Raw genomic sequence first — 19,735 nt, 5'->3', positions numbered from 1 at the left:
ACAGTTTCCTGGTCGCACCAACCAGGTGGTTCGAGGAGGAACTCTCAAGGAGAAGTGAGGTTTTTCTTAACCCTCCCGTCCCGACCCTTGAGCAGAGGGGCTTTTGTTCTTTAAGAATTTGCGCCCACCAAGAAATGTCAAGAAAAGACATTGATGGTAGTGGGGGGTAAGGGTTGAATAAGGTGTTTAGGTGTGGAAATAATAAAATGTTTAGTTTTATAAAAATAGGCAAATAGAAAACAACATAGGAAGCATACATGTGAATTTCTCAGGTAGCCTGAGAGATACTCCCAAATTCAACCAAGAGATGAAGGCCACTGGTCACTAAGAACCCAATTACGCAGTTTTGAAAAAGGCATGTACACATTCATTGAAAATACTGAAAAAAGTGTACTGAAATACTGGTTTATCTAGGCAGTGTGATTTCGGGGTCTACAGGTCACAAAAGTCCTACGGTAAGCACATTACTTTTCTTCTATTTTAAACGGATACTTTCTTAGGTGCAGAGAAGGACATTGCAAAGGCCCTCGAAACCAAGACTCCAAGAGAGCACTTTTAGGGCCGCCTCCAAGACGCGGCGCCAACAAAGGTGGGGCTGGGCAGGGCACGCTGCCCGCACAGTCTGACGGCCAAGCACGACCCACACGCTCCTCGCTTTTAGCAGGCCCCGCCCATCGCCCGGGCGTCACGCATGACCCGTTCGCTCTGCCCTCACCTCCCATAAGCCCCGCCCCAGAGTCCTGCTCGGGGTCCTCCGTTCGCGGCGCTAGGCGACCTTGAGCTTACCCGCGCCACCGCTGGCCTTGGGGCACTGTGTTGGTCGGCGGAGTAGGCGGCCATGGGGAGCCTCCGCGGCCTGCGCCTGGCGGCTGGTGAGACGCGGGCCGGGCAGGGGGTGGGCGGGAAGCCAGCTCGGCCGCTGTGGGTGGAGGAAGCCTGCAGCCTCCTCAGGCATGGTAGTTGCTCGTTCCATTACGCTTTCCCCTCAGGTAGTTCGGAATCCAACCGCAGGGTAGTAATAGGGGGAGAGAGCAAGGGGTGAGCGAGCAACTGGTAAGCAAGACACTGCGGGCTAGCTGAGAGTGACCCTCGCACCTGGCTCTGCATCCACCCAGCTGCCACCAACTTAACGAGCCCTTTTGCTCCCGGATCACTTTTCCGACCCCCAGCCCCTGTGAGCTCAGTTCTTAATGGACCTCCATCCCTAAAACTACCCCATTGCCTGATTCATTCAGCTTTCCACGAGTCTTGAGCCTCCCCCTCCCCGCCACTCCCACCCCCACCATCTCTAGAGTTTATCTCTGAGAGAAAACTTCGAGTCTAGAGTTTCCTACCTATTTGGTATCTGATTAGGCAAGGGATGTATGATCTCCCAGAAAATCAGTAATTGTTTTCCTAAAATGGGGGGGGGTACATTTCTTTTAAATAATTCTACAATAAAGTGCTTTGAATTTCTTGGAGGAAAGTGTTATGTAAATACAGGATCTGTGGTTTGTTTCCCTTGTAGACATTTGTGTAATGACTATTTGGAGTCAGAGTTTAATTTGCCTTCTTGGGGAACCAGTAGAGCCTTTGCTTAGTAGGGGCTGAGAAATCAGAGTGTTTGCCTCTTGGCTGTTTTCTAGGCACCAGGGCAAATCACACTTTTGGCTACCTTTATGAACTTTGATAAGGTGTAATGATTGATTCCTTAGTACCAAAACGTTGTTTAATTCAGATTTTACAAGAAGAATCACCCTAAACTTGACTATTGAGATAATGCAAATGTACATTGTAAATGTAAATGAAATAATGTAAAAAACAAAAAAGGTATCCTTGACATTTCTTATTTTGCATTTCAGTGGAGAATGGACTGGAAAACATGTCTCATGCTGAATATTATTTACTTCCTTTAAAACAAATACCCTTTCTGCTAAAAGAGATTGATTTCATTGATTTGTTCAGTTTAGATGAACTAATTCCCCTAAAATCTTTTGTACATATCCTGTTAACCTTTTCAGCAAGGTAAGTGAAAGAATCATTGCTCTGTAAAAAAAACCCTGTAAAAGGGACTTTGACTACAGAACCAAGACTGAGTGTTTGTAAGTAGTTCATCTTCTTGCCTTGAGAATATATTTATGCACTATAAGGATTCCAAAGCCTCTCTCCAAACTTTTGATGTTTAAGAACTTTACCATTGGGCACTCAGTCAAAACAAAATTCCTTGAGCAGTTTAAGAACAATTTATTTTACTCCAGATAGATCCACTAAGGATGTTATATGAGCAACTCTTCCCAAAGGATCTCTGAATGTCTGATGTTTTGTGAGCAACTTCAAGCAATTTGCTCCTTCACCCACTTTTGCCCATTTTATTTCTAAATACTTTGACCTACATTGTTTTACTTGATTGATTTCTCATAGTAGCCCTCTTAGGTAAGTCTTATCGTCCCCTCTCCATTTTACAAGATGAATAAACATGGGTCCGAGGGTTAGATGACTTGTCCCAGGTTGATCCGCCATAAAATGTTAGGGTCAGGAGATGAGTCAGTGCCCTCTAATTCTGGAACTTGTGCTCTTTGCTTTGTTCAGACTGCTTGTTCAGATATATGTGTACATGTATTTGTCATAGCTAATAGGGTCTCTTTGGTGTGAAATGGAAGAGTCATGAAATGCAGATTTACTTGTGAAATGGAAGCAGTCATTCATATGCAAATAGTTTTCAAGTAAGAGCGATTTAACTGGCAACTTTACTAAAGGAATGGTAGATCAGATAGAAACATAATCTAGGCATACCTCATTTATCCAGAATATTATTTGGAAGAAGATACTTTAGGTGAATGAAATTTCAAAAAGCCAAGGCTTAATCCTTTAAATGATGGACCCTTATTTTTAATTGTTTCTGTTGGAAATCTTTACTATACTCCCTTAACAAACAGAATGTAGGCTTTTACAATCTTGAATTTGTTTACTGTTTTGTAGATGTACCTGTAGAAATAGGTCAGGGTTGTTAACTTTTGGTTCTTGGACCCCTTCACAGATGAGAGGTCCTGTGAACCTCTGAAATTGCATTCACATTTTTATGATTATATGCCTGTTTGGGGAAGAGGGGATCCATAGCTTGCATCCATTACTCAGAGCAATCTGTGCTAAGCTAAAAAGCACTTTTATGATGATTTGGAGCTACATGGCTATTGACACACACTACTGTGGGTTCCATGAGCGTAAAGATGGGGTCTGTTTTGTTTTTACTAAATCTTCAGCACTTACCAATGTCCAGCTCATAATAGATAGGCAATAGATACTTTTTGGAATAATTGTTTTTAATATTTTATTATTTTTTAATAAAATAATTGTTTTTTTATAATTATTACTTTCTATATAATTATTAGATCAAAGGAATGGAATGGTCTTATAAGAATGTTTCTTCACACCTTCAGAAAAGATTTACTGCCCTAAACTCCTTTGACTTAACAGCAGATTTTAAAATGAATTTATTATTGTTATTTTATCAATGCAGTGGGCCATGAGCAGCCTCCTTGTCAGTTTTACCCACATCCTAGAGCATTAGAATCAATGGATAACTTAAAAGTCATGTAGTCATGTAGTACCCTAAGTTTACAGATGAGGAAACTTAAGGCCCAAGAAGGAAATTGACTTGCTAAGGGTCACACAATTACAAAGCTGGGAATATCTCCTGGTTCCCATTCTGATTTTATTTCTACTACATTCTGCTCCTTCATTGTACTTTTTGTTTGTTCTTACTAATCAGCCCTAAATGAGTACATGCCCATTTTTACCATTTTATGCCTCCAGTCTTTGGCTTTGCTTATCACTCCCTCCAGGTCTTACCAACAGGTTTTTACTGAGCAAACACTTTGTGCCCTGTTCACTATGAAAGCTCTGGAATGAGTGGACTGCCACTCTTCCTAGGGCTAAAGTTTATTGCAATGAATAAGCAGACCTATATAATATACCTGGAGAGCTTATACAAGACAGTATATGTTAAGTTCTAGACTGCAGAACAGATTTTAAATGCTGCTCTGGTGTCCTGAAGCTGGTTCCTCCTGGCTTTGTGCATATCTCTTTCCAGTTTCACAGGTAGTCATGTTACACTGGTAGCTTGAGATCTGCCATGGTGAGGGTTATTGGCAAACACTACAAATCAGGGCTTTTCCCCACCAAACCCCTCCCAAGAGCCAGCATACCACTGGCTTTAAGAATTCAGAGATTGAGGGTTCTTTTCCCTAAACCATGTAGCCTCTGAGAGCATAATCTGACCTTAAATATTTTTACCACTTCATCCTCATTTTCTTAGTGTTGACTCAAGTTGCAATCCTTTTTTTTTAATGCAAGTACATAGAACAGAAAATTTTACAATTCATCCCAAATGGTAAGAGTAAATATTGTTTTAGTCATATATATGTACACACACATAGGTATGCATATATATAAATGTATGTGTCTATTGGTGTACTTGGTCATTAAATAAAACGCATTTTTCCCTTTGGGAAAAAAAAATTCAGAGAAAGGAAAAGTAGTGTAGGTTAGGATTATCTACTGAAGGTTCCATTGAAACAGAAGGGATGGGAGAGTGACACGAGCAAAGGTGGGGGCAGTAATGAGTCTGCAGAGGGTGTGGGGGGAGAAAGGGCAGTAGGGAGAGAGGATTATCTTGGATTTTAGGAGGTACTAATAGGAGATGCGGTTTGGCCTTTGAGGGTTTGAACCAGATGAATTTGGACAAAAAGGAAACCTTCAAGAAGAAGTCATTAAAAAATATTTTTGGAAAATTAACATGGTCGCTGCATTCAGCATGAATACCTGCTACCTATGAAAATATTACAGTAATCCGTAGGTAAAGTGATGATGGGAATGACAAAAAGGGAATGTATCTAGGAAGTATTTTGAAGAAACTATTAGTATGACTTTCAGACAGAGTAATTTAAGGAAGACGTAAAGACTGAAGTTTTTGAGCATGGAGGACTGAAGGAGTGCTACCCCATTGTCAGAAATAAGAAAGTTGGGAAGGCTTACTGGTTTGGCAGAGAGGATGGTGTACTATTGAGTGGGAGGTGGCATTGAGTTATAGGTGAGGATGGAACCTCAGTCACAGACCTGAGGACAAAGGAGGGGTAAAGTTAGGGAAATATATGGGATCCATCAGTGTAGAGCTGATTATTAAAACAGAATGGAGGAGTCCTCCCTGAGCAGTGCAGGACAGAGGCAAAAACTGAACCTTGGAGGCCTGACATAGTGTAAGCAATAGGAAGTGGCAGAGGATATTAAAGAAGGTAGATCACAGAGATCAGAGATGAAGGGAGAAAACGTGGTGGTGTAATGTAAGGGAGGACTGAGTCCTTGTAGAAGGATGAGATCATTAGAGTCAAACGGCCACAAAGATGGGAAGAGGAGAGTCAGATGAGCTAATGAAAAGATTCTAAAAGACATATTCATGTGACTAGAAAGGGATCACTAATTTACAGCAATTTTAGTAAAATGAGTGGGGGAAGAAACATTGTAGTTAACGTGTGGGTGATGGGGTCAAGATAGTAAATACATGCCACTTATTCAGTCACTTGAACTATGAAAGGAAGGAGGTAGTATTTTATTTATAGGAGCTGTTGAGAACAAGTGAATGTTTTGTTTGAGATAGTGGACCCTCAGTACCACTGTGGTGTAATAAGTCAGGAATTCTCATCAACTACCCGTAGATGTGTAAATTGATTCAGCCTTTCTGGAAAGCAGTTTGTTATATATTTTAAGAATCTTAAGGTTGGACCTAGAGATTATCATACTAAGTGAAGTAAGTCAGAGAGAGAAAGGCAAATATCATATGATATCACTCATATGTGGAAACTAATTTGTAAAAGATACAAATGAACTTATTTACAAAACAGAAGCAGACTTATAGATATTGACAATAAACTTATGATTACCAAAGGGAAATATGGTGGGGAGGGATAAATCAGGAGCTTGGGATGAACACACACACATTACTATATATAAGATAGATAACCAGCAAGGACCTACTGTATAGCACAGAGAACTCTACCCAATATTCTGTGATAACCTATATGAGAAAAGAATCTAAAAAAGAATGTGTATATGTATATGTATAACCGAATCATTTTGCTGTACACCTGAAACTAACACAACATTGTAAATCAACTATACTCCAATAAAATTAAAATATTAAAGAAGAAAAAGAAATCTTAAAAGGGTTCATGTCCTTTAACCATCATATCCTTTAGCCCTCCACTACCAGGATTCTATATAAGAAAATAACCAGAAATGCCATTAAAGATTTATGTAGAAAACTATTCATTGAAATATTTGTAATAGTGAAAAATGGGAAATAAATCCAGCCATAGGGAATGATTAAATTCAGGTTATATCCATTTGATGTTATACAGGTATCAAAAGTATTTTTTAATTAATCTTGGAAAAGTGTGACATAAGCAAGATATGGAATTATCTGATTTTGGAAAATGTATATGTTGTGTATAAGTATAGGAAAAAGTCTGGGAAGAAATACACCAAATTGTTATCCCCAGATGGTGTGATTATGGATGCTTTTGTTTTTCTTCATATGTTTTTTCTTTTTTTTTTTTTAATTTTTATTTATTTATTTATTTATTTTTAATTTATGGCTATGTTGGGTCTTCGTTTCTGTGCGAGGGCTTTCTCTAGTTGTGGCAAGTGGGAGCCACTCTTCATCGCTGTGCGCGGGCCTCTCACTATCGCGGCCTCTCTTGTTGCGGAGCACAGGCTCCAGACGCGCAGGCTCAGTAATTGTGGCTCACGGGCCCAGCTGCTCCGCGGCATGTGGGATCTTCCCAGACCAGGGCTCGAACTCGTGTCCCCTGCATTAGCAGGCAGATTCTCAACCACTGCGCCACCAGGGAAGCCCCATATGTTTTTTTAGTTTCCCAAATTTTCTGTTATGAGCAAGTGTTAACTTTTATAAGTTAAAAGGTTTTTCGTTTGTTTTAAGAGTGGAGAGGCAATGTTTGGCAGGAAAAAGGCAGTGGAAAGGAAGGATCTAGAGTTTATGAGAATTTTGGTACAATATCTCTCAGCAAGAAGGGTCACAGATGGAGTGGTTCAGAGTGAAGGAAGGACTAGAGTTCTTCCAAGCCTGCAGGGATGGATGAGAAAACAGATGGAGAGGTAGGGAATCTGTTTCTGTCACAAAACCTACTTAGGTCAACAGCTAAGGCAGAGAGAGTTTCAAATAGCTACTGTTGGGAGTGGGCTGGAATGATGGGCGGAAGAAAGATCACCAAGGAGTGGCCCCATATCACTGAAGTTTGGCCACCAGATACATGGATACTTTTCTTTCCATAGAGCCCACTCCCCCACCCCAACTTAAAAAAACTGGCCAGATTCCAAAGGTTTATTTATAAATCTATTTTTAGAACTCTTAAGATTTTTTTCCCATAGAAACAATGTTACAAATGGTAGTTAGGGTTCTAGCCAGCCCACAAAAGCTCATAATGTCAGTGTGTCTTGCCCATTTTTCCTTCCTAGAATTTTTCACATCTGTTAGTTCCTCTGCGTTAAGACCTATAACTGTCCTCTTTCCTTTGCACAACCCAGTTGAACTCTACAGTGTTGTGACCACCACTTAAAAGGAGGTTTCCACATTTATGTCCACCCACTTCTGCTCCCTTTACCCTACTTCTCCGCCACCCGTAGCCTTCCCTGCATTCTGCACCCAGATTTATCTGCCATAGTCACCATGGTTAGTGTTACTTTCCTGCTCAAAACTGCTCTGCCTGTTTCCCAAAATCTTTTTGGGGTATGGCAGACAAAAGGCTCTCATTGTGGGGGAGCATGGATAGGCACAACTCTCAGAGCCAGAGTGCGTTAGGCCAGTATCATCACTTAAATTCTCAACCCTAGAGCACCGGCAAGGGTGTTAGCAAGGCAGTTAGGCTTGTGAGCACTGGTTTCCTGGCAGGCAGATGGAGAATTCTCTGTCACATACAAGAGCAGGGCAAATCATTGTTTGAAGCCAGAAGAAATCCATCCCTTTTCAGAATAGTTGCAGACAGGAGTCTGCAGTTGCAGTCAAGCTGTTCAGGTCTCATCGCTGAAAAATCTCAGAGCAACTTAATGTTTCAGGTTTGTTCATTTGTTTTGTTGTGGTCAGCCTTTAGGGCATTCCCACCCAGCTTCTCGTAATGTAGAAAGCAAATCAGTGGTTTTCTATTCTAAATGAGCTCTGGGTGGGAATAAGAGCTCCAGCTTCCATAAGTGACATAATTGCCCTAACGTATTCTTCTTTCTAGTAGGTTTACTGAGCAGCTACAACATTTGACATATGATTTCATCATAACTATAAAATACAGAATTGACTAGATAGCCTATGTGTAGGAACCTTGCCATCCTCAGGATAAGCATACATTTAGTTTTTTCCTCCTGAGACTTAAAATTGACTCTGATTCACAAAACAGACTTTCAAAGTTCCTTATTCAGACTTGCTTTTTCCTATCACAGCAAACATTTCAGGACAAGCAGTATCTTATTTCAATTCTAGAAGGATTAGATAGGCATTTGTGGGCTAGCATGAATACCGCCTAAGTATTTAGATCAAAAAATCTTTCCGTGGGACATGAAAAAGGAATGTTGTTGCCCCATAAACAAGGTGCTTCTCCCAGCCAGGATCATGGTAGCTCCTGGCCTTCTGGAACGCTAGGAAAAGAGTAAGGTGGCTGGGCTGAGAGTCTCACAGCCGTGTGCTTGGGTCAGCTCTGTAGCTCTGGTCATTCATCATGAGATAATGAGACAGTGGCTGTTTATCCATGGGGTCCTCCAGCTGCTGTGGAGGAGGGATGTGAAATAAAGCCTTTTCCACGGAGGATGAGGATGAGAACATGGAGGGTGAGCTGTAGAACAGTTCACACTGCATGTCGCCAAGTAACTGAGAAGTGTATTAGAGACTGCATGCTCTGTAAAATCTGAAAGCTGGGGGTATTTTAATACTCCACAGGGATTCCAAACTTTCAGTGTAATGAGTTACATATTGATATGCAGAAGTTAGAAATAAAGCAGAGCTCCTTTTCAGTCAATTGCTGTTGAAAAGAGGGATTTTTTTTTTTTCTGTAGGTAGACTATTCAAGAGCAATATTAAAGATCAACATCTTGAGCAAAAATTTTGGTCAGAGATAGTTCTGAAATGAGACAGTAAAATATAACCTTAAATACAGACAAAAGCAGATCTTCTTAAATCTCATTAGAATCTTATTTATAGGATAGATTATAGGAATAGACCAGTGTATCTGACCTTTATAGCAAAACATGTCATATTTAAAATAAAGTACTGAAAAATTGTTTAGAAAATACATAAGGTAAGGAGTAATATTTTGCAGGAAGTAACCTAATTTTGGAATAAGAACATGTTTATTTCCGCAATGAAATTTTAATAACTCATCTTTTATAGGAGCATTTTTTTTTATTGGTTTATGGTTGATTTACAATGTGTTAGTTTCAGGTATACAGCAAAGTGATTCAATTGTACATATTTATATTCTTTTTCATATTCTTTTCCATTGTAGGTTATTACAAGATATTGAATATAGTTCCCTGTGCTATACAGTAGGTCCTTGCTATTTCTCTATCTTATATATAATAGTGTGTATCTGTTAATCCCAAACTCCTGATTTATCCCTTCTCCACCCTTTTTCCTTTGTAACCATAAGTTTGTTTTCTATGTCTGTGAGTCTGTTTCTGTCTTGTGAATAAATTCATTTGTATCATTTTTTAGATTCCACATATAAGTGATTTAATACGATATTTGTCTGTCTTTGTCTGATTTACTTCACTTAATATGATAATCTCTAAGTCGATCCATATTGCTGCAAGTGGCATTATTTCATCGAAAAGAGGGATTTTGAGTGCAGCCAGAGACATAGGTATTTAGCTCTGCATGTGTTCCCTGGTCATTCATGTAGCCTATGTTCAACAGGGACTCTAGCTGGTTGTGCTAAAAGCAGCAATTCTCAAACATGGCAGCAATTAGAATCACTTAGAAAATCTTTCTAAAAGATACTAATGCCAGAGTCCTCGTCACAGAAATTGGGATTTAATTGGTCTGGGATGGCCCTGTGTGTTGGGTTTTTGTTTTTCTGTGGTGATTCCAGTATACAGAGTTCAAAGTCCATCTTTTTAGAGTAGTGCTTCTCAAACTTTAGTATGCATAAGCATCATGTGAAGGGCTTGCAAATACATTTTTCTAGTCCTCACCCCAGGAGATTCTGAAGGTTTGGGGTGGGGTCTGAGAATTAGCATTTCCAGGAAGCTCCCAGCTGAGGCCGAATAGCACTGTTCTAGACTTCAGAGTGTGTGGTATTGGTTTTCCTGTGTCTGGCACACAGTGTGTACTCATCAGCTATTGAATGAATGTGGCTATTTGATTCTTGAAATTTAATGTTCATATGAATCAGTTGGATATCTCATTAAAAATACAGATTCAAATTCTGTAGGTCTGGGGTGGGAGCTGAAAGTCTGCATTTCTAACAAGCTCACGGGTGATGGCAACAACATTTGAGAATAGCAAGGTGTAACAAGATATATATCGTGTGTAATTTTCTCATCTCATTTCCACCAAGGTGCACTAGGCAGATGACTTTCACCTGCACATCATTGGCCTGCCCTGAATTGGGCACATTTCCTACTATACCCCATTTCTTTCCTTTTCTATCCCATTACAAAAACATATTGGAGTACAAATGAGTGAGAGTGACATTTTTATAGAGATAACGTCAAATCCTCTCCAATTTTTAAAATATTAAATATCAGGTAAATATAAAAATTTAATAAACTATGTATAAAGTAAAAAAAATAAGATGTAATTAATACACATGTTTAAAAATATTCTTATTTAGAATAATTTTAATTTACAGAAAAGTCGCAACGATAGTACAGAGTTCTGTGTACCCCTCACCCAGTTAACTCTAATGTTATCGTGTTACATAACCCACAGTACATTTGTCAATACTAAGAAATTAACATTGATACTTTGCTATCAACTAAAGGACAAACTTCATTTAGTTCTCTCCAGTTATTCTACTGATGTCCATTTTGTGTTCCAGGATCCAATCCAGGATACCACATTGCATTTAGTTGTCATGTCTCCTTAGTCTTTGCTGATTTGTGATGGTTTCATATTCTTTGATTTTCATGATCTTGACAATTTTGAGGAATACTGGTCAGATATTTTGTAGGATGTCCCTCAATTAGGTTTTGTTTGATGCTTTCTCATGGTAAGACTAGGGTTATGGGTTTAGGGGAAGAATAAATAGCACAGAGGTAAAGTGCCCTTCTCATCATGTCATATTAGACAGTATATAATATCCACATGATTTATTACTGGACTCATTTTATTTTTTATTGATGGACTCATATTTTTTACCTTGTTATAATCTATTACTCTTATTTATTTTATTGCTTAAATTATTCCAGTTTAGGCTTTATCAGATCAGCTTCTTTGTCCCTTTACAGGCCCTCATCATTTTGTTTTTTGGACACTTCCTTACTTTCTGGCACTACAGGATGGATATTCCAGACTCATCTTGTATTTTCTCTGCCCCAACATAGAATCAGCCAGTTTTCTCCAAGGAGCCCTGGTTCCTTTCATTGGATAATGGTATTTAGACACCAGGATCTGGCAATGAGTGTGCTTGTTGCTACTCAAGTGTCACTGATTCCAGGCCTTCCCAGTGGGTAGAGCTGGAAAATACATGTGTGTATACTAAACCATGTGTATACACATAATTATGTCTTTGTCTCATATCATCTCTCTATATGTATACACACATGTATATATAGAAAACTAAAGGTGCTCATACTGAGTTTTCTGACTCCGACCCAGCACCACATTCATTCTAGCCTTCCACCCTTGCTTTTGGAACTTCTTTCTTTGACAATGAGAAACCTGGCTCTCATGATCTACCATTTAGTTACTTACTTGTTCAATCCTAGTATATACTTATAAAGTAGTTTCAGAATTGTTAACCAATACTCCTGTAAGAAACAAATTTGCCAACTAAAGTACATTTCTCTTTGTCTTTAGTCTTACAGTTTCCAGTCAAAACAATATTTTCCGAAGTTACTTATGTCAGCTCCTTTTTTCCCACCTTGAAGTTTATAAGATTAGATCACACATTTCTAATACAATTAGATACATTTGTCACAGTCTGCTTTCCGTCCTGGGAATCATCCAACATCCTGGTTGATATTTTAAAGTTTGCATATATTAAAGCTCTCTGTGATGTAGTTTTAGGGGTTTTGACAAATGCCATGATTTTATTTTTAAGCAGATCATTGGCAGACTTCATAACTAGCAACATACGTGCAACAAACCTGGCAGCTGATCTTCACACAGGTTAAGAAACACTAACTTAGATGATCTTCTAAAAGCCTCTTCACCAGCATTCATTGAACCTTCATTTATCATCACTGGTTCCCAGAGATTGGTCATGTTCCAGGTAACGTCACTGATGATCTCCAGGAGAGTCTTGAATGATTCTGAGAAAAAAAGCATCCCCACCACTCTGCACTGTCCATCATGTGTTGGAAAGAATGGGAAGGAAGGGACAACAGGGCAGAAGGCAGTACTTGAATCAGCCTCGAGACTGACCCAGTAGAGCCTCCGGCCAGCAGTGATAACTCTAAGGCACAGATTTACAAATTGTGAGCCCCCAGACCAACAGTACCGGCATCACCTGGGAAATTGTTGGAAATGCAAATTCTCAGGCTCCACCTATACTTACTGAATCAGAACCTCTGGAAACGGGGTCCACTAGTGTGTGTTATGAGTCCTTTGGGTGACTCTGTTGCATACTAGAGCTTAAGGACTTCTACTCTTAAGATTAACTAGCCATTTGCCAGTCAGAGCCTTACGGGCACAGTGAGGCTTCGTCTTGACTTCTTACTAAGGCTTTGGGGACACGGAACTGGTCAGCCAGGGACAGGCTGCAAGTGTAGCCAGAGGGTTTAACCCTCTGGGTTTAACAGCCCTTTAAGGGCTGTTTTTCTGTTTGTTTTTAATTGTTCCACCAGAGGATGGAAAATTTTTGGCTTGGATGTCTGGGGCAATATATTCTATCTCTCTGAGTTAGAAAAGTGGTCTTAATAATGATACTAAAACTTTTTTATGCTTTAATTTTTTTGTAATTGCAAAATAAAGACCGAAATCACATCAAGACTTCATATATATATATATTTTTTAGTGATGTCGGGTTTTTTAATTATTTTTTACAATGGTCTGTTATTTCTAATGTGTATAATATCATGTTTGTTTATGTTTTAATAACCATTTATACCTTAAGGAGGTACAAATTCCTGGCCTCCAGTATGAAGTTGTAGTAAGAAAAAGTTGGGAGATATTTTCTGATCTAGGTAAACCTCTCATGCCTTTAAGTCCCTATTCTTCACCTCCACCCCCAGGTATGTCTGTGACTTCAAGTACTACTTCTCTTTTCATTATTCCTCTGTTCTAGCCATGCTGGCCTCCTCTTTGTGTCCCTTAGGGACTTTGCACTTACTGTTGTTTCTGACTGAAATACCCTTCCACCAGATACCTGCATACTAGCCCCCTCACTTCCTTCAAAAGTAGCATTCTCAAAGAGAACTTCTACTTCCCTATCTAAAATTTCACACACACACCACATTCCAAGCACGGAAACACTTTGACTCCCCATTGTTTATTTTTTCTCTCTGGAATTTACTATCTAACTATATATATACATATATATATGTATATATATATTTTTTTTTTTTCCCCCTTCCTCTAGTAGAATGTAAGTTCAGCTGGCATAGATTTTTATCTGTTTTTTATACTGCCTGGAACAGTACCTGACAAGTATTATTTGTTGAATGAATGAATATCTCCAAACGTGCATTTGTATGACTGACAGTAAGTAGGTGTACATGGTAACATTTTTGCTTTATCATTATTACCCGAACTGAGCTGAGAGGCAACTTGTCTTTTATTCTCCTAAACTGCCTCTGTTCTAATTAAGAGGGATGGGGAAGGACAGTACCTAAGGAGATAATTATTGATTCTTTTTCTGTTTCCTCTTTAGACAGTAGAGCTCACTGCCAGTTAACTTTGTTGCTTTCTGTCTCAGCACCTGCCAGAAGGCAATGGGACAGGATGGTGTGAGATGGGGATTTATAGGTAACATTAAACCAGTGGTTCTCTGGGGAAGATGAAAAAGTCGAGATGGTTGGTGGTGATGGTGGCACAACAATGTGAATGTACTTAATGCTACAGCCCTGTACACTTAAAAATGGTTAGAATGGTAAATTTTGTGTTATATGTATTTTGCCACAGTTTTTTTTTAAAAAACCCCAAAACACAGTGGTTCTCAAAGTGTAGTTTCAAACCAGCAGTAGCAGCTTCACCTAAGATCTTGTTAGAAATACAGATTCCCAACCTTCAACCCAGAATTGTTGATTCCAAAACTGGAGGTAGGTGTGCCTAGTGATTTGCATTTTAACAAGCCATTCAGGTGGTTCTGATGCATACTGAAGTTTGAGAGTCACAGCATTGAATAATTGTTTTAATCCTTAGAGCTATGGAAAACTTTTGAAAAGGTTCATAGAATTTCTTCATGCTCTGATAACTGTATAAAATTACCTTGATCAGAAATTCTGACCACCTTAGGGGTAAAATTGAAGTGCTCTGGAAATGTTTTGAGGATTAGTGCTTTAAGTAATGTTTCAAGAAACAAACTCAACGCTTCGAGTGCCTGCTGTGTTTCAAGCATCTTGCCAAATGCTCTCACACTTGTTTTCCATTTAACCCTCAAATCAGCCCTGGTGAAGTAAATACTACATTACCTATTATACATTTAAAACAAGCCGAGATCAGTTATAATTTATCTACTTTTCTTACAGTGTATACTTACTGTCACTAGGTGACACTGGTGGTGTGGTTACTCAGACCCAGGCAAAGCTTTCTGGGACTACCTGCCTAGAAAACTGAAATAAGTGAGGCCATTTATGAAAGAAATCAGACTGCAGACAACCACAAATCTTGATACAAGTAGAGGTTCTAACTTAAGGTATGTCCGAGTTAGGACCTCTGAAAATTCACTCCTATAAAAAGCGATGGAAACATTACCATAAAGTCTTAAAATCAACTTTTTCAGAATCCTAGGAAATAACCAGAGGCTTGTGACAGTCTGTGTAGCATTTGTCGAAGAAAAGGACTTACTCATGGTAAGAGCAGCAAGGCTAATGGAGTTTTAACTGATTCCTGTCTCCTCTTGGCCTCACAGTAGCCTTGAAAACTAATACCTCAAAACTGCAGTAGCTCTAAAAACCTAGCAGACACTGAAGAAGGCAGAATGGATTTGGAGCTCCCCCAAACCCCTAGCCCCAGAGGACTGTTACTATTTGGACTGTGTGGCAGTTCCATGGAAATGCTCACTCACAGGGCTTGCCATTTTTTTTTTAACCTGACTCAGGGCTAATACAATGTGAACAGCTTCTTTCTCACCCACCCCAGAGCATGCCCCCAAATGCACACATAGCCCTCCAGCAAAGGCTGGCAAACTTATTGGTGCAAGGCATTTAAGGAAGTCTCTGTCCAGTTATTAGTGGACTACTAAGCTAACATAGAATATAGACTTCTGTGGCAAAACACAACAAAGAATATTGGGGAATACAGAGCACTGGAAATAGAATTGAGAGTCTGGAAATAAACCCTCATATTTATGGACAAACGATTTTCTATATTGTGTCAAAACAATTCAACAGGGGAAAAAATAGTCTTTTCAACAAATGATGCTGGGAGAATTGAATATCCATATGCAAAAAAATGAAGTTGGATTCCTTCCACACATAATATACCAATATTAACTGAAAATGGATGACAGACCTAAATGTTAAAGCTAAAACCGTAACGTTCTTAGAAGATAACATAGGAGTAAACCTTTGTAACCTTGTACATGACACCAAAAGCTCAAGCAACAGAAGAAAAAATGGATAAGTTGGACTTCATCAAAATTAAAAATTTATATATTTAAAGGACATCATCAGGGACTTCCCTGGTGGCACAGTGGTTAAGAATCCACCTGCCAATGCAGGGGACACAGGTTCAAGCCCTGGTCCGGGGAGATCCCACATGCCGTGGAGCAACTAAGCCCATGCACCACAGCTACTGAGCCTGCGCTCTAGAGCCCGTGAGCCACAACTACTGAGCCTGCGTGCTGCAACTACTGAAGCCCGCGTGCCTAGAGCCCGTGCTCTGCAACAAGAGAAGCCACTGCAACGAGAAGCCTGCACACCGCAACGAAGAGTAACCCCTGCTCATCGCAACTAAGAGAGCCTGCACGCAGCAACAAAGACCCAACACAGCCAAAAATAAATAAATTTATAAAAATAAATAAATAAGGGACATCATCAGGACTTCCCTGGTGGTCCAGTGGGTAAGACTCCACGCTCCCAATGCAGGGGGCCCAGGTTCCATGCCTGGTCGGGGAACTAGATCCCACATGCATGCCACAACTAAGAAGCCCACGTGCTGCAACAAGAACCAGCACAGTCAAAAATAAATAAATAAATATTTTTTAAAAATAAAGGATATCATCAACATCATGAAAAGACAACCTGCGAAATGGAGAAAATATTTACAAATTGTATATCAGACAAGGAACTTGTATCTAGAATATATAAGAATGCTTATAACCCAATAACAAAAAGACAACCAAGTTAAGAAATGAACAAAGAAGCTGAGTGAACATTTCTCCAGAGAAGATATACAAAGAGCCAGTAAACATGTGAAAATATCCTCATCCTCTTTACCCAGTAGGGAAATGCAAATCAAGACTATGTTGGGAAGGAAGAAATTTTCCTCTACCCTTCTCGGTTCTTGTGGCTGGTCTAATTAAGTTGACATGAGGCATAATGAGTTGACATTAACTAACATGTACACATGAGAGAGACCCCGGAAAACTGAGTAATTTGCTGAAATGGCTGAAACCCTCACCTTAAATACCATCGTCAGGTAAAGACAAAGAGGATGTTGGAAGTAGGGGTTTGAGACTTCAAAGGGGAGGAAGGCAATTGACATGGAGATGGAATAGCAAATGTTTGGTAAATAAATGTTTGCTGGGCCTTGCAGAGACAATGGGACACAGGGTGGACTCTGATGTCCAGGCTGTTTCCACCACCACACTTAGCCCATATTCTTTACAGATATCTCTGATGATAGCTCTCTTCCTGGAATAGACCCTCTATCTAAATTTTTTTTAGGAAATTAGGGGAAGGTTAAAGTTTCTTCCTGAGTCTTCTGGGACTTGATTGTTTTCAGCTAAAATAATCCACATGCCAAAGAAGATATTTTGGGGTGGCAAATTTCGCTTCTCTATGACCACAGTGAGCTACCATGTCACACCCACTAGGGTGGCTTTTTAATTAACAACAACAAAAAAACAAGGCAGGATGTAGAGAGATTGGACCCCTCATACATTGCTGATGGAAATGTAAAATGTAAACACTTGGAAAAGAGTCTGGAAGTTTCTCAAACAAGTAATTCTGTGGAGTTGCCATATGACCCAGTACTTTCACCTCTTAGTATATGCCACAAAGAAATGAAAATAGATGTTCACTCAAAAACTTGTACACAAATGTCCATATCAGCGTTATTCATAATAGCCAAAAAGTGAAAACCACTTAAATGTCCATCAACTGACTAATGTGTAAACAAAATTTTGGATATCCATGAAATGGGATAAAGTTTGTCAGTTAAAAAAATCAAGTACTGAGGACTTCCCTGGTGGTCCAGTGGTTAAGAATCCGCCTTCTGATGCAGGGAATGCGGGTTCAATTCCTGGTCGGGGAACTAAGATCCCATATGCCGGGGGGCAACTAAGCCCATGCCCCGCAACTACTGAGCCTGTGTGCTCCAGAGCCTGTGCGCCACAACTAGAGAGAAGCATGTGTGCCACAACCAGAGAGAAGCACATACGCCACAATGAAAGATCCTGCATGCTGCAATGAAGATACCACATGCGGAAACTAAGACCAGACACAGCCAAATAAATAAATAAATACTTTTTAAAAATCAAGTACTGATAAATGCTACAACATGGACAAACTTTGAAAACATGCTAAGTGAAAGAAGCCAGTTAAAAAGGCCACATATTGTGTGATTTCATTTATATAAAATGTCCAGGGCTTCCCTGGTGGTGCAGTGGTTGAGAATCTGCCTGCCGATGCAGGGGATACGGGTTCGAGCCCTGGTCTGGGAAGATCCCACATGCCGCGGAGCAACTGGGCCCGTGAGCCACAACTACTGAGCCTGCGTGTCTGGAGCCTGTGCTCCGCAGCAAGAGAGCCCGTGACAGTGAGAGGCCCGCGCACTGTGATGAGGAGTGGCCCCCCGCTTGCCGCAACTAGAGAAAGCCCTCCCACAGAAACGAAGACCCAACACAGCCAAAAATAAATAAATAAATTAATTAATTAAAAAAAAAAAGTCCAGAATATGCAAATCAATAGAGACAGAAAACAGATTAGTGCTTTTCTAGGGCTGGAAGGAGGAAGAAATAGGGAGTGACTGCTAATGGATTCAGAGTTTCTTTCTGGAATGATGAAAATCTTGTGGAATTAAATACTGTAGTAGTGATCAGTACATAACTTTGTGTATGTAGAAAAAACTACTGAATTGTACACTTTATTTTTTATTTAGTATATATATTTAAAATTTTTTTATTTTATATTGGAGTATAGTTGATTTACAATGTTGTGTTCGTTTCAGGTATACAGCAAAATGATTCAGTTATACATATACATACATCTGTTCTTTATCAGATTCTTTTCCCATTTAGGTTATTACAGAATATTGAGGAGAGTTCCTTGTGCTATACAGTAGGTCCTTGTTGATTATCTATTTTATATATAGTAGTGTGTATATGTTAATCCCAAACTCCTAATTTATCCCTCCCCTCCACCTTTCCCCTTTTGTAACCGTAAGTTTGTTTTCTAAGTCTGTGATGCTATTCCTGTTTCGTAAATAAGTTCGTTTGTATCATTTCTTTCCATTCCACATCTAAGTGATATCATATGATATTTGTCTTTCTCTGTTTGACTTACTTCACATAGTATGATAATCTCTAGGTCCAGCCATGTTGTAGCAAACGGCATTATTTCATTTTTTTTTATGGCTAATATTCCATTGTGTATATATACCACTTCTTCTTTATCCATTCATCTGTCATTGGACATTTAGGTTTCTTCCATGTGTTGGCTATTGTAAATGGTGCTGCATTGAACATTGGGATGCATGTGTCTTTTCAAATTGTGGTTTTTCTCTGTATATGCCCAGAAGTGGGATATGTGGATCACACGGTAGCTCTATTTTTACTTTTTAAAGGAACCTCCATACCTTTCTCCATAGTGGTTGTACCAATTTACATTCCCACCAGCAGTGTAGGAGGCTTCTCTTTTCTCCACACCCTCTCCAGCATTTATTGTTTGTAGACTTTTTGATGATGGGCATTCTGACTGGTATGAGGTGATACCTCATTGGAGTTTGGATTTGCATTTCTCTAATAATTAGCTATGTTGAGCATCTTTTTATGTGCTTTTTGGCCATCTGTATGTCTTCTTGGAGAAATGTCTATTTAGGTCTTCTGCCCAGTTTTTGATTGGGTTGTTTGTTTTTCTGGTACAGTAAGTCCCCTACATACGAATCTTCAAGTTGCGAGCTTTCAAAGATACAAACGTGCGTTCGCATGTACAG

At 39.5% G+C, this 19,735-nt stretch overlaps 1 protein-coding gene across 1 annotated transcript in view; it reads left to right on the top strand.

The window, feature by feature from the left end:
• Positions 1-680: 680 nt before the first annotated feature.
• Positions 681-19,735, top strand: part of FAM162A (family with sequence similarity 162 member A) — a 44,430-nt gene continuing 25,375 nt past the window's right edge. The window contains exon 1 of the mRNA XM_036850495.1: positions 681-872. Within this exon, the coding sequence (XP_036706390.1) occupies positions 839-872 (34 nt within the window). The 5' untranslated portion in view covers positions 681-838. The remainder of the gene's footprint in view (positions 873-19,735) is intronic.

The sequence above is a fragment of the Balaenoptera musculus genome, chromosome 4, assembly GCF_009873245.2.
Source record: "Balaenoptera musculus isolate JJ_BM4_2016_0621 chromosome 4, mBalMus1.pri.v3, whole genome shotgun sequence".
Taxonomy (NCBI): Eukaryota; Metazoa; Chordata; class Mammalia; order Artiodactyla; family Balaenopteridae; genus Balaenoptera; species Balaenoptera musculus.
Note: the sequence above shows the minus strand (reverse complement) of the source record. Positions and strands in the feature narration are given on the sequence as shown.